Raw genomic sequence first — 16,147 nt, forward strand, 5'->3', positions numbered from 1 at the left:
CCACTTCGTGGCTGAGTTGCTGCGGTTCCTTCCACTTCTCAATAATATCACTCACAAGGGAAGACTCAGGATGAAGAAATGCCATGACCTGACTTGTTACACCGGTGGCTCCTATTACAGGACTGCGCTGGTATCAGTGACCTCTGCATCAACAGCCACTCTGTCACATGTTAGTAAAGGCAGACGGCACGGCCATGGGGCCGGATGTTATACACTGGGGGGCCTAGGAGCCAGAGGTTATACACCGTGGGGCGATGGGCCAGATGTTATACACCGGGAGCTAGGGACAGATGTTATACCCCGGGGGGGTGAGGGTTTGGTAGTGATATATCAGGGAGTGAGGGGCCGGATGTGATACACCGGGGGGCGAGGGCTGGATATTATAAACTGGAGTTGAGGGGCTGAATGTTATACACCACGAGGGAGGAGCTGGATATTATATATGGGGGGAGGTGAGGGGTCAGATGTTATACACCAGGGGCAAGGAACTGGATTCTATACACCAGGGGTGATGTGACTGATTGAGAAACCTGAATTCAATGATTAAGAGGTGCATCTCAATACTTTTGTACACATAGTGTATATGTTTATAAATGTTCTAAATAAATAGTGATATACTTTGCAGAAAAAAAAAACATTGTAGAAATCATCGTTTGAGGTTTTGACTATAGATGAGTGAACCTTTCAATGTTTTGTTTCATTCCAGCTAGGCAAACTTCCCATTATTCGCCAAATAATTTGCCGAACCTCATTTGATTCAAAGAGAGGCCACACCAAACGCATACACAACACCTTCAAACGGGCCCAAAAGCTGCCAAAACAGATCAAATTAGGGGCAGACCCCAGGAAAATGGCATCAATTGACCCAGAGTACAAGTAGTATAATTATTATTATTTATTATTATAGGGCCATTTATTTCATAGCGCTTTACATGTGAAAAGGGGTCACCGACTAGTACAGGAGGAGAGAGGACCCTGCCTGTGAGGGCACACAAACAATCTACAAGGGATGGATGAGGATAGAGTAGGTCAGGGTCCAGCTGGTCGTGCAGAAGTATGGTGAAGCGAGGGTTACTGCAGGTTGTACGCTTGTTGGAAGAGGTGGGTCTTCTGCTTCTTTTGAAGGTTTCCAAGGTAGGCAAGAGTCTGATGTGTTGGGGTAGAGAGTAGGGGAGATGCATGGGACAAATCTTGTGTGCGATTATGGTAAGAAGAGATAAGAAAGAAGTAGAGAAGGAGATCTTGTGAGGATGGGAGGTTGCGTGCAGGTAAGTACAGGGAGACTAGGTCACAGATGTGTGGAGGAGACAGGTTTTGGATGTCTTTATATGCCAAAGTTAGGATTTTAAACTGGAGTCTCTGGCAACAGGGAGCCAGCGCAGAGATTGACAGAGGGGAGAAGTCGGGGAATAGCAGGGTGACAGGTGGATTAGTCAGCCAGCGGAGTTTAGGATAGATTGGAGGGGTGTGAGAGTGGCAGAAGGGAGGCCACAGAGCAGAAGGTTGCAGTAGTCGAGACGAGAAATGATGAGGGCATACACTAGTGTTTTTGTAGATTCATGGTTGAGAAATGTGTGGATCCCAGAGATATTTTGGAGTTGGAGTCAGCAGCAAGTGGAAAGGGCTTGGATCTGACGTTTGAAGGAGAGATCAGAGTCAAGCCTGCGGGACTGGGGAGAGTGGGCCGCCATTGACTTTGATGGATAGGTCAGTTGGAGGAATGAATGAGATGGTGGAAAGATGATGAATTCGGTTTTATCCATGTTAAGTTTTAGAAATCTAGCAGAGAAGAAAGATGAAATAGTAGATACACTTTGTGGGATTCTGGTTAATAGGAGGTGACATCAGGTCCAGAGAGGTAGATCTGTGTGTCATCAGCATCAGAGGTGATGCTGAAAGCCGTGAGACTCTGAGCTATCACAGGCCGAAGGTGTAGATGGAGAAGAGCAGGAATCCTAGAACTGAACCTTGGGGGACACCGACACATAGGAGGCAAGAAGAGGAGGTGGTATGTGAGGGGGAGACACTGAATGTCCTGTCTGTTAGGTACGAGGAAATCCAAGAAAGGGCCAAGTCTGTAATGCCAAGAGATCAGAAACTCTTTAATAACAGTGAATAGTCTACTGTGTCGAAGGAAGATGTCAGGTCCAGGAGGAGGAGGACAAACTAGCAAACTAGTGTCGCTGGGATTTGGCGGTTAGTAGGTCGTTGGTGACTTTAGTCAGGGCAGTTTCAGTGGAATGGTGCGGTCGGAAGCCAGATTGTAAGTGGTCAAAGAAGGAGCAGGAGGAGAGGTGGGAGGACAGTTCAAAATGGACGTGTTTTTCGAGTAGTTTTGAGTCATAGGGCAGAAGTGAGATGGGGTGATAGCTAGGCACAGAGTATGGGTCAAGGGAGGGCTTTTTGAGGGTGGGTGTGATCAAGGTATGTTTGAAGCATGAAGGGAAGACAACAGTTAGTGACAGGTTGAAGACGTGGGTTAGGCTTGGGATGAAGACTGTGGTAAGGTTTGTAATGTGGTGGGATGGTATTGGGTCAAGTAAGTTCGCAGGTGATGAGATATGATTTGGAGAGTAAAGATGACAGTTGATCTTGTGTGATGGGAAAGAAGCTGGTTTTGGAGGAGGAGAGTTGAGTAGTTATGAGGAGGGGCTGTGGGGATCTTAAGCAAAAGCTTTGCCTTACGTTGTTAATCATCTGCTTGAAGAATGAGGCAAAGTCTTCAGCTGAGATGAGAATGAGGGGGAGCTGGTGGATGGAGGAGAGAATTGAAAGTACTGAATAGCTGTTTAGGGTTGTGAGACAGGTATGATATGAGAGATGAAAAGTAGGTTTGTTTTGCTGCAGTGAGCAATTGCGCAGCATTTTGACAACTTCTGTTACTGGATGGGCTACTTCACTACCTTTCTTTGGCAGCCGCACAGCAGTACACTTAGTAAATGAGGGCCAGATAAAACATGTGCTCCAGTAGATGGCAGCTCTGCATCAAGTAGCCTCTGCTCCTCTTCATCACCTTAACATCCCACACAGTACAGTCTTCAGAGGTGACAACCCAATTACCCTTATTTCCCCCCATCCCCGTGTCACAACTCTCCAATCACCCAACTGACTGAGTCTGCAGAGCTGTTCACACGTTCTATTCTGGGGCACCAGAGGTCTGATCCAAAGATTCACAGACGCAAGAGGAGGAAAGCTTGTGCAGTGATGCTCAAAATTTTTTTCAGTTTGATTCCTGGTCAGACAAACTACGGTCCGAGCAGAATCCAAACCCTCGTCACCAGATGTTAACCCCTGGGTGATCCTTATGAGACTCAGATACATGAGGCACAGGCAGACTGTACTGTGCTGTCAGGGCAAGAAGAGGAGGAGGGTGACTTAGAGAGCGAGGAGTGGGAGAACAGAGAGGATGACGATGAGGTAGTAGATTCCACTTGGTGTGAAAACAGAGGCATGCAACTGAGTAGCTCAACAGAGGAGGAATACGAGGAGTATACATTGCGGTTTCCCTCACAGACATGGAGTTATGCAACCACGACAAGCACTGCATCCTCAGTCCCAACTCTGGCAGTGACCAGCAGCATTCATGGGTCTGCAGTTGCCTAGCCTGGGTCTTTTTTAAAACCGCAAAAAATGACACAACTCACGTTATCTGCCAACTTTGTTAAATACGACAAAGTAGATTAAAAAAAATGCAATCATTTGACTACTACATGCATGAATTGGAACATACATGATCAACATGCATTAATCTGAGAATCTCACTGTGGTAAAATGCAGACTAGCGGGCCTCACCGGCCGCCCCATCAACCACATCTTCAGCTTCTTCCTCCTCCGTCACCGTGGCAAGTGTTCTCACACAGGTCTCCAGCCGCAGAACTTCCACTTGTTTAACCGCTACAGTCGGCGTGAATGAGAACCCGTCAGCTATTACGGAGGTGGACATGCATGCTGTTTTGATTGATCTCAGACACTGAAACAACCCATCTTTCTCAATCCACCGTAACATCTCCATTTGCACCTCTCTCACAGTACAGCAGCTTTTCATGTTCACCCTACTCCACCCTATCTCAGCACAGCAGCCAGCCCTCAATCCCACAGTTGTTGTCATGTAAAGATTGTTTCCTCCTACACATGTCAAAGCAAAGAGCTTGAACTTCATCATCTCCAATCTGTTGGCAACGGGGATGCTGCCTTTCCATCTGGTAGATAGAGACGGTTTCTGAAAGCTGATGGCCGTCGCAGTTCCCCAATGACAGTTACCCATTCGCCATTACTTCTCTAAGAAAGCCGTGCCTGCACTACACCAGCATGTTGCATACAACATCACCCGTTCCTTGAAAAATTCTAGGTCTGACAGGGTGCATTTCACCACTAACACCTGGACAAGCAAGTATGGCCAGGGGCGTTACGTCTTGCTGACTGGGCACTGGGTGACTCTGGTAGCTGTAGGGGCAGGTGGGAAATGGGCTGCTCCAGAAGTCTTGGAATCCCCGAGGCTTGCAGGGCGCATGGGGATAGAGAACTAAACCACTACCCACCAGGTGATGGAGAACTAAACTACTAGACAACAGGGGCTGGAGAACTAAACTACTAAACCCCTTACGGTTGGAGAACAAAACAAATACACACCAGAATATGGAGAACCAAACTAATAGACAACAGGGGTTGGAGAACTAACCTACTAAACAGCTAAGGTTGGAGAACTAAACTACTACACACCAGGAGATGGAGAACTAAACCACTAGACATGCGTTCCAACAGTGCAGATAGAATCCCCCCCACCTCTGTACTGCGCAGCCATGGCTTACCGCAATCAGACAGTATTTAAATGAATATGCCTTGGATATCGCAGTCAAACTGATCAAGAGTTGTGGACAGCTATCCATGCTGAGCTTGAGCAATGGCTGTTTCCATTGAACCTGGAGCCAGGTAAGGCCGTGTGCAGTAACGGTGCAAACCTGGTGGCGGCCATACGCCGGGGCAACCTCACACATATGCCTTGCATGGCTCGCATCCTCAACCTAATGGTACAGCAATTTCTCCGCCACTATCCCGGCCTGGATGTGCTGCTGCAGAAACCACGGTCGCTGTGTGCTCACTTCCACCATTCGCAACCCGCAGGTCATCGATTTACGTTACTGCAGAGAACTTTCGGCCTACCGGTAAACTGGTTGATATGCAATGTGCCGACATGGTGTAATTCAACTCTACACATGTTGCAGCGACTGGCAGCAGCGAAGAGCCCTGACGCAGTATCTCATGTCGTATAGCCTGGGCAAACACAGTATGGATGTGGTACAAATCAAACTTGTGGAGTGGACACAGATGAAGGACCTCTGCACCCTATTGCACATTTTCAAACTGGCTACTAAGATGGTTAGTGCTGACGATGCCATCATCAGCATCACTATTCCAGTCATCTACATGCTGGAGCTCATTTTGAATGGAGGAGGTGCTGGTCCCAGGGGAAGAGGAGGAAGCAGAGGAGGATGCGGAAGAGTTAATAATATCTCTAAGTTCTGGTTTGTCGTCTCACAGGCAGTTGCCACGGGAGGAACAAATGGAAGACAAGGAGGAGGAAGAGGTGATGGTTTACTGAGCACAATCCTGTGGACAGTTACGCTTTAAAAGATAAAATGTGGCTTGCTTTATATAGCACAGTACATACTACTGTGTATAGTATATATACACAGTAGTAACATAAAAAAATAGATTTTTGAGCCTGGGATACAGAAGAATCTCAGCGCAAAAGAATCACAACCTCAGATGTGGCTTACGTTTTGTAGCACAGTAGTAACAGAGCAAATTTACAGTATATTTTATCATGTCAACCCCAGTATGGAGAAGAATATCAGCACCAAAGAATTAAAAGCTCAAACGTGGCCTAGTTTGTGTAACACTGTAGTAGCAGCAAATATTGAGATTAAGTCATGTGAACCCCTGAATGGAGAACAATATCAGCACCAAAAAATTACAAGCAGAGATATGGCCTGCTGTATCACGTTAGTAACAGAAGAAATTAGATTTTTTTTTACTGTGGACAAGGCCTGTATACAGAAGAATCTCAGCACCAGAAAATTACAAGCTGAAATGTGGTCTGCAGTATGTATCACAGTAATAAGACAACAAAGTACCCCTGTATGGAGAACAATATCAGTACCCAAAAATTTCAAACTGACATCTGGCCTGCAGTATCACGTTAATAACAGAAGAAATTATTTTTTTACTGTGGATTAAGCCTTTATACAATAGAATATATGCTCCAAACTATTTCAAACTGAGATCTCCCCTGCTGTATCACGTTAGTGACGTGCCCCTAGGACCATGGGGTACTCGCCACCGGGTCGGTCGATTCCTTGGGATTGTCACAGGGGCGTGACCTGGTCCGGGGCTCTAGGCGGTCAATAAAAAGGACAGTTTGTTTAGGGGAAACGTTTTGTGACGCCACCAGTGGTATGCGGGTATAGGTGGCCGCCGCTGCTGAAAGAGACCGCTGGGGCCATTGGTGATGCAGCTGGGATGGATTTGCTCCCCACTGGTAGAGCGGGGCTACTGGTATGGTTTGTGTAGGGGATTGTGGATGTTGGGGTGCAGGACGGAGCGTGCAGATAATGACCAGACGACACAAGAATGGCGGTTTCCTCTGCCTTTACTTGAGGCTTGATGGTGCAGACCAGGGCACTGGTAAAAGGCAATGGAGATCCGGACAGCCTGGAAGCAATTTAGAATCCACCTCGCCAGGTGGAGTTGTAGGCCTTCCTTCTGCGCTGTCCTCTTTCGCCCTGCTGCCTAAAGCTATACTGTGGCCCTCTTTCCTGAGTAATCGTTAAATCCTCACCCATATGGCAGGCAGCTCGAGCCTTTTTGAGGTGTCGCTCCTTCGTGGCGGCTCCGGGCTCTAGAATGCTGCTGAGCCGCCGGGTGTTTAGTGGGGCCAGGAGACCTGCAATCTCCTGCCCTCCAGATTTAGCTGCCAGAACTTCAGTACCCGAACAACCGTTGTCTCCGGTGTCCGGTTTCTGGCGCTTTCCTCTGGGACGAGCTTGGTCACTTCTCCCCTCCCCAGGTTCTCCTTCGTCTCACTCCCGTCTCCAACTGACTTTTCTAATTCCAACTGACTTTTCTAACCCCCGCCTCCGGGCTCCGATTTAAAGGGGAAGCTCCCCTGAAACCGGGTTAGAGCTCCCCCTTCTGGTCTGGAGCCAGGAAATGTGTTGGATGCTGGTGTTACCTGATAAGGGGACCCCTCCTTGCTTCCAGGCATGGCATCACCCCCAGTGAGGGAGGTAATGCCAATGTGGCAACCGGACTCCTTGGGTACCACATTCCCCCCTAGTTAAATTCAGTACTCCCGAACTGAGGACACCTTTAGAGTTAAACAATTAGAACAATAACGATTCATATTACTAAAAATTTACAATTCTCAAAAAGGCAAAAATTACAGAACAACAACAACAAAAAATTGGGAGCTGTCATTGCGGCGCTTATTCCTTATGCCGCTATCCGGGAATTGTCTTTTTCCGGTTACCTGAAGATTGTTTGGTGGAAACTGCCTTAACCCACTTTGTGTATCGTTCCTGGGTGTGGCTTCAGGGCACTCTGTCGGTTTTTGGCCACGCCTGTGGTTTATTATCAAGGCTAACAATTAACTTTACTCAATATTGTTCTGACCATATCTAGTCCTGTGGTCCATTTGTCCATAAGTATAATAACTATATACACTCACGATTGCTTAAAAGTTCTTACAGGAAGTCTCTGTAGGCTCTCATGCTTAACGGTTGCAATTATATACTATACACTATTATCTTATTACTCCTTAGTCCCTATAACGGGCAGGGAGCTGACCTCTGGTACTACGGGTTGATCTACGCAGTACAGTTATTGCTAATGGCCTACCCGGGTCTCTAGTGTCTGCCGCTGGTGTGGTGGGTGCACTATTCACTATGCTACTTGTGGACCTACGTAGTACTGGTATACCAGATTGCCTTCTGCGAACTCCTAAACTCACCATGGGACAGACAGATTCGCCACTAGCAGGGGGTAGATTCACTTGTTCCACTGTGGTTGTGGCATCTGTTACTGGGGCCAGCTGTTCTAGAGTCTCTGTGGCTTCTGCTAAGGCTACTTGGGGAAAGGTCAGGACAGGTACCAAGATTGCTTGGTCCACCTGCGTCCAAGACCGGGGAAATTCTCCAAGGATGGTTTGGACCGTCTCTTCCACCTTTTCTGTGTGCTGGGGGCTGTTTTGGTCTTCCTCTTGGTATCTCAATTGATCAAGGCATATCTTTAGGTGGTCTCTTGAGACTGCCGCCGAAGTCTCTCATCCATCTTTACTGATGAGGCATACCTTGGTGTTGTCAAAATTTGAAGGTAAGACTGTGTATGGCTGAACCTCCCACTGATCGTCTAATTTGTGAACTCGTCTCTTCCTTTTGCGTACCTGTTCTCCAGGTGACAAGGGAACTGCAGGTGTGTGCTGATTATAAGTTCTTTCCTGCCTCTGTCTCGCCTGGGACAAACTTCTCTCTACACATTCTTGCACCTTGCAGTATTGTTGCTGCTGCTCTGTATCCAAGTCTGCATCTGGTGATGTCGTCTCAGGTGTTAAAACTCCCATGTCTAAGTCAATGGGTGACTTGCCAGGTCTTGCCCTCATAAGGTAGGCGGGTGTACAGTTGGTGGAATTCACCGAGATGTGGTTACATAGGTCTACCAAATCCGGTAATTTCTCTGGCCACAGACTACGCTCTTCAAGGGGCAGCGTATTCAACAGGTCTATTACTACCTGGTTCATTTTCTCGCATAACCCGTTGGTCTGGGGATGATAAGGCGTCGTCCATATTTTCTTGCAGCCGTACAAGTTACAGAATTCCTGAAACACTTCTGCTTCAAAGACTGTGCCTTGGTCGGTAAGCACTCATTCAGGGTAACCATGCGGGCGACAAAAGTGTTGTTGAAATGCTTTGGCTGCAGTTTTAGCAGTCTGATCCTTCACTGGCACTACTACCAGGAATCGGGAGTAGTGGTCTACTATGGTGAGAGCGTAGACATAGCCTGACTGGCTTGGGACTAGCTTCACGTGGTCCAAGGCTACCAGTTCAAGTGGTTGTTTGGTGACTATGGGCTGCAGGGGAACCCTCTGGCTATCACGGTGTTTCCATCTCAGGTTGCATGGACCACATTCTTGACACCATCTCTCGATTGCTTACCTCATGCCAACCCAGTAGAACCGCTCACGTAGCAGGACTTCCAACTTCTTCCACCCGAAATGTCCTGCTCCATCGTGGTACTCCTCTAAGACCATTGGGCATTCCCGCTTCGGGACTACCACCTGCCAGACCAGTTTGTGTGTCCGGCAGTTGATGCTTCTCCGACACAACTTTCCCTCGTAGATGAACAGTTTGCCCTTCTCCTTCCACAACTGTTGGGTCTCCTGTGGATCATCTGGACCAGGGTGCGAGTCGGCTTGTGTCAGCAACTCCTTTACTAGGCGGACAGCTGGGTCGCTAACCTGTGTCTCTGCCCATCCATGGTGGGGCAATGGGTTAAACGTGGCCTCTCTGTTGGTGGAGCACTTGTCCCTCACACAGTGGGAGCACTGGGTTACCCCGTGACGATGAAAAGCCGGTAGCTCTATCTCCTTCAGCTCTTCCAGGTCTTCTCCCCCATCTGGCAAATCGGGCATCCTGGACAGCGCATCAGCATTAACATTTTTCTGCCCCGCCCGATACTTGATGGTAAACTCATAGTTGGACAGCCAGGCCACCCATTGCTGCTCCGGCGCACCTAGCTTCGCCGTTTCAAGGTGGGTCAGCGGATTATTGTCTGTGAAAATGGTAAACTTCACTGAAGCCAGGTAGTGTTTGAAGCGTTCCGTTACAGCCCAGACTATAGCTAGAAACTCCAACTTAAAGGAACTATAGTTGCCATGGTTCCTTTCCGTGGGATGGAACTTCCTGCTGGCGTAGGCAATCACTCTCTCTCTGCCTTGCTGTACCTGGGACAGCACCGCTCCCAATCCCACGTTGCTGGCATCCGTATAGAGTATAAACGGTTGGCCATAGTCGGGGTAGGCTAGGACTTCGTCTCCCGTAAGAGCCACCTTCAGCCGAGTGAAGGATTCTTCTTCTTTTTTACCCCACTCGAACTGAGGATTCGGGTTCTTCGCCTTCTTGGACTGGCCCACAAAGAGGTCTTGCATGGGTGCCGCTATCTTGGTGAAACCCTTGATGAATCCTTGATGAATCTCATGTAGTAGCCTAACAGCCCGAGGAACTGTTGCACTTGCTTGATAGTAGAGGGTCTTGGCCAGTCCTTTATCACGGTGACTTTTTTAGGGTCTGGTGCTACACCTTCGGCGCTTACCACATGGCCTAGGTACTGCATCTTGAGCTTCAACAGGTGGCACTTGGACGGCTTTACTTTCAGGCCAAAACTGGATAAGGCCTCGAACACCTTGGCCAGGTCCTCCAGGTGGTCTTCGTACGTCTTTGAGTAGACGATTACGTCGTCCAGGTACAGCAGAACGGTTTCAAAGTTTTTATGTCCTAGCAACACTTAATTAACCACTGGAATGTTCCCGGGGCATTGCAGAGCCCGAATGGCATGCAGTTGAACTCGCAGAGGCCCATTGGTGTTGTAAACGCGGCCTTCTCTCTGCCCGCCTCTGCCACAGGAACCCGCCAATACCCACTGGTGAGATCTAAAGTGAAGAAATAGTTAGCGGATCTCAGTGCAGCTAATGATTCCTCAATTCTGGGTAATGGCTAGGCGTCTTTATGTGTAATGCGGTTAATCTGCCTATAATCAACACACATCCTCATTGTACCATCTTTCTTTCTAACGAGGACTAATGGAGCTGTCCAGGGGCTACAACTATCTCTGATCACCCCAGCTTCCTTCATCTCCCGTAACATTCCCTTGGCACATTGATAGTAAGCTGGGGGTACAGGCCGGTACCTCTCTTTAATGGGTCGGATGATCTCCTGTGGGGATATGATGTTGTACCCCTTTTACCTGACCAAAGTCTAGTGGGTGTTTGCTAAAGACTCGCTCATATTCTTGGACCACCCGGTACACCCCATGCTTTTCATGCAAAGGGCTGTAGTCAGTGCCTACTTGTAGCTTCTGACACTAATCCTCCATCTGTCCCTTGGAGCCATTGTCCTTCGCCTGTTCGGATGGAGGCAAGGTTTCCACTGCCTTTATTGCGTTGTTACTGACAGTGAACAGTTTAGCAAGGGTGGCATACCGGGGTAAATGGACCTATTTCTCCCCACAATTCAGGATGCGTATCGGTACTCTCCCCTTGCGGACATCGACTACTCCCCTGGCCGTCAAGATGGTGGGCCTACTATCAGAGTACACGGGTTCTACCAGGGCCTGATAATCTTGACCCCCTGAGACCTATTGCTGCCTGACACCATATTAACATTTCACTCCTAGGGGGTATTGCAATGGGGAATAGATCACTCACTCTGACACTGCCGACTTTTCCACCAGACAGCTCTACCTGTTGTCTCTGCATCAGGGCTTTGATCTCCTTCTGCAGAACTCGCTGCTGACTAGAACTGGCAGTCTCTGCGACCTGTTGCAACAAAACAATAATTTCCCAAAGACAATTTTCTATCACATTGGTGCCTAAGGTTATCATAGGATGGCTTTCTCGGCGATCAATATCTACAATAATCAACCCTTGTGATGGCAATTCTACTCGGCCAACCTTTATGGTCACCTCTTTATACCCCACATGAGGCAAGGGTTGACCATTGCTGGCAAAGATGTTAAAGTGTTCATCTGGACTGCGGGTAATGTCTGAATCAGCCCAGTACCATTTAAAAAGGATATATGGCATCATTGTCACCTGTGAACCGGTGTCCAGTAACACGTTCATCGGGATGCCATCAAGCACGACAGGCAGGACCAGCCGTCCTCCCACGTACTTGTCTCGCCAGCTTTGTGGGCCTGGTCGTCTTAGTCCTGGGGGTTGACCCTCTGCCCCAGGGGTTGCTCGTTTAAATCGCAGAATGTTGCGATGTAACCCGCTTTTTGACAGCGGCGGCAGATGTGTTGTCCATTCTGGTCGTAGCGATCGCTGTCTCTCCCTCTGGTCGGTGGAATTCTTCTCTGCCGTCACCACAAGACATCATCTGGACTGGAAGCCAGCTGGATCCTTTCCTTTGGAGACACTTGCATGGCCTGCACAGTTTTGGTTAGTGTAGCCACACTTTTGGTCAGCTCCTGGACCTGAAGGCATAGGTCTGCAGAGTGGTCACTATCTAAGGTCTGCACGTCAGCCTCCACAGGTGCCGGGGAAAAGGACGCCACCTCCTGGTGGTATGTGATAGCTGGGCGCCGGAGGGGTGCAGTGCCACTTGGGGTTGATTCTCGCAGCACCCGGATGGCCCGGTCTTTAAATTGTGCAAAGTCTAGATCAGGGTTTTGCAGAGCCATAATGCGCAGCTGTGTCCGGTGAGGGTTAGACTCAATAAACTGTTCGGTTAGCAATCTGTCCTCGTCTCGCACACTGTCGGGGTCCACCTGTTTAATGGCCCGCATCGCCTCCTGCAGGTTTAGAGCATAGTCCCGTACACTGTCCTGCATCCTTTGTTTGCACCCGTAGAACTTCATTTTAATCTCCGCTGCTGTGCGGGTGTCAAAGGTATCCTTCAACCTGGCCAGAATTTGCTTAACAGTTCTTTTGTCCCTGCCCGGGCCAGGACTTCACCTCCCTCTGGGCTGCACCGATTAGCTGGCCTATAAGAATGCTGACTTTTTGCTCCTCAGACAGGGGGTACACTTTGAACAAAGTATGCAGTTTCTCCTCAAATTCGCTCAGGGTGTGCGACTCCCCTGAGTACTGAGGCAACCACGCCGCCCCGGGGATATACGGTGTGGATAAAGGCATTAGAGTTGCTGCGGCTGTGCCTGCAGCTGAATCCTCTTCTAGGTTGCGCATCTTCCTACCCCCTTAGTGAACCTCAGCCAGGTCCTGGGTTTCTGCTGGCATAGCAGTCTGCTGCTCTGCAGGCGAGAGGGATCGCTTACCCGGTGGTTCCGGATCGGGCCCCCCCCGGCTGATGTCAAATTACCCGATTATACAGTTCAACAAAGTCTATGGCACACAGTACCCGGTTATACCGGACTACGACAATCCTGTTCGTGACACCAAAAATGACGCGCCCCTAGGACCATGGGGTACCCGCCACCAGGTCGGTCGATTCCTTGGGATTGTCACAGGGGCGTGGCCCGGTCTGGGGCCCTAGGCAGTCAATAAAAAGGACAGTTTGTTTAGGGGAAAAGTTTTGTGACGCTATCAGTGGTATGCGGCTATAGGTGGCCGCCGCTGCTGAAAGAGACTGCTGGGGCCATTGGTGACGCAGCTGGGATGGATTTGCTCCCCACTGGTAGAGCGGGGCCCCAGGGCTGCGGGTACGGTTTATGTAGGGGATTGTGGATGTTGGGGTGCAGAACTGAGGGTACAGATAATGACCAGACGACACAAGAATGGCGGTTTCCTCTACCTTTACTTGAGGTTTGATGGTTTAGACCGGGGCACTGGTAATAGAAGGTAATGGAGATCCGGGCAGCCTGGAAGCATTTGGGGATCCACCTCGCCAGGTGGAGTTGTAGGCCTTCCTTCTGCGCTGTCATCTTTGGCCCTGCTGCCTAGAGCTATGCTGCGGCCCTCTTTCCTAAGTAATCATTAAATCCTCACCCATATAGCAGGCAGCTCGAACCTTTTTCAGGTGTTGCTCCTTTGTGGTGGCTCCGGGCTCTAGTATGCTGCTGGGAAGCCGGGTGTTTGTTGGGGCCAGGAGACCTGCAGTCTCCTGCCCTCCAGATTTAGCTGCCGGGACTTCAGTACCCGAACAAGCACGGACTCCGGTGTCCGGTTTCTGGCCCTTTCCCCTGAGGCAAGCTTGGTCACAGCTCCCCTCCCCAGGTTCTCCCTTGTCTCTCTCCCGTCTCCAAATGACTTTTCTAACCCCCGCCTCTGGCTCCAATTTAAAGGGGAAGCTCCCCTGAAACAGAGTTAGAGCTTCCCCTTCTGGTCTGGAGCCAGGAAATGTGTTGGGTGCTCGTGTTACCTGATAAGGGGACCCCTCCTTGCTTCCAGGCATGGCATCACCCCCTTTGAGGGAGGTAATGCCAATGTGGCAACCGGACTCCTGGGGTGCCACATTAGTAACAGAAGAAATTATTTTTTTTACTGTGGATGAGGCCAGTATAACATAGAATATATGCTCCAAACAATTTCAAACTGAGATGTGGCATGCTGTATCACGTTAGTAGCAGAAAAAATAGATTTTTTTACTCTGCACAAGCTCTGCATACAGCTGAATTTCACCGACACAAAATGAGAAGCTGAGATATGGTGTGCTGTCTCACGTTTGTAGCAGACAAAATTAGGTTTTTAAAGGTGTACTCGTGCATGAAGTACAATAGAAGCAGTGCACAACAGACATGACACGTTCCCTGCTTTCTTTGTTTGGACCTCACTAATGGCACAAGAAAAAAAAATCTGCTGGAAGGTCGATTTTACAGCCACACAAGACACTAGCTATCTAAACTATCTGACTTAGAAGCTACCACCTAGCTTACTAGCTAAAATCTCTCATTATCCAGGAGCAGACCAGGAGAATCCTCTCTGATCTGTTTTAGTCACAAAATGGCGTTAAAACATCATGTCTGCTCTTTATTTAGAGAGGGACATGTGATTTCAGCAGCCAATTGTGGATGGTTCCTGCGCCCTGATTGGCAAGCTGCAATTTGCACACATAAAGTTAGGGGGAAAAAAATAGATTACAAGCACGCCGCTGCTCTGACCTCTCCCCCCCCCCCCTCATCAAACACGTCCCCCCATCCTAGCCAAAGTGCTAAAAATACTGTAGAGGAAATGCAATAATTTCCTGCACTTTTACCAAATTTTGCCGATTTTAAGTAAAAATGCTCATGTGTCCGATCACGAATCCAAATGTGCAATGTTTGTGTCGAATTTGAAATTGGCGATAGTTTTTCAAACATGTTCACTCATCTCTAGTTTTGACTACTATCCTTAAAAAATAATGCCCAGGATTAGAAAAGTAGGTCATATTCCATGTAAAGATGGTACCGTTCTCGGAAAATAAATACATCACTTTTTGCTGTTGCTGGACAACAAGTGTCTTTGAAATATAGATCTCTGAAAATATGTAATTTTTTTGCAGCAAAATGCAATCACGCTATTTACAGAGGAACTGAGAGACAAAAAAAAGCTGAGGACAGCAACAGTTGGAAATTCCTTGCAGTGCGCACTGGGCTGGTAAGGTTAAGAGATTTTTCTTGTTTTTTTCTTTATCCTGGATGAGAAGAATGATTTGCTTTTTTGTATTACAGCTTAAACAGTGTGTACACTTTCAATATTTTTTTAAATAAATCAATAATACAAGCACAGAATTAGATCTTTGCAATATATCTTAAATATATAAACCTCAACCCCAACTTATCAGTGACTTCTTGTCTCCTGCACTGATTATTCAGTCTCAGAAAATGCATAAATCTATCTATTTTCGGGGAGGAATCAAATGACACCTACTGACTATAGAAGTCTATGGACACGGGAAGAGGAAAAGCTTGAAGGAAACAGAAGCATAGAGACACAATGAGAAACTGCTGAGGTTTCTGATGCTCATTAGAAAATAGCTGAAAATACAGAATACAGAAATTATTTTATTTTTCAATTACTGACATAGATTATTCTAAAAAGTCATCTGAAAGTACAGTTACACACTGCATAGTAATATACTGGTGATAGTGGTAATCTGACAGCAGCATGATGTAGGGGCTGAGACCCTAATTCCTGCGATGTGTCAGTTAGGTTACTAGGTGCAGTTGTTATTATAGAATCACATTTTTCTCAGGTGCAGATTTAGCAGAGCTCAAATGCTGAGCTACTGATAACCCTGCCCACACCATTGATTGGTATCTTTCTGTTAATACAGTGGACAGAGAAAGCAGCCAATCAATGTTGGAGGAGTGGTTACACAGAATAAGTAGACCAGGAGGCACGAGACACCAAATAACATACATAGTAACGTAGGTTGAATAAAGACTTGGGTCCATCAAGTTCAACCTTCCTCCCCCAATTGTATATTGAAGTAATGAT

The 16,147-nt window shown here is 48.0% G+C and overlaps 1 protein-coding gene across 4 annotated transcripts in view; it reads left to right on the top strand.

Annotated features, from left to right (window-relative positions):
* The window catches only part of LOC141161763 (uncharacterized), a 647,860-nt gene that overhangs the window by 472,999 nt on the left and 158,714 nt on the right, over positions 1-16,147 (top strand). For all 4 annotated transcript variants that reach the window (XM_073647070.1, XM_073647060.1, XM_073647089.1 and 1 more), the window contains one exon: positions 15,210-15,304. In XM_073647070.1, coding sequence (XP_073503171.1) covers positions 15,210-15,304 — 95 coding nt within the window. The remainder of the gene's footprint in view (positions 1-15,209; positions 15,305-16,147) is intronic.

This window comes from Phyllobates terribilis, unplaced genomic scaffold, assembly GCF_046119375.1.
Source record: "Phyllobates terribilis strain yellow unplaced genomic scaffold, ASM4611937v1 Scaffold_1__5_contigs__length_1240528914, whole genome shotgun sequence".
Taxonomy (NCBI): Eukaryota; Metazoa; Chordata; class Amphibia; order Anura; family Dendrobatidae; genus Phyllobates; species Phyllobates terribilis.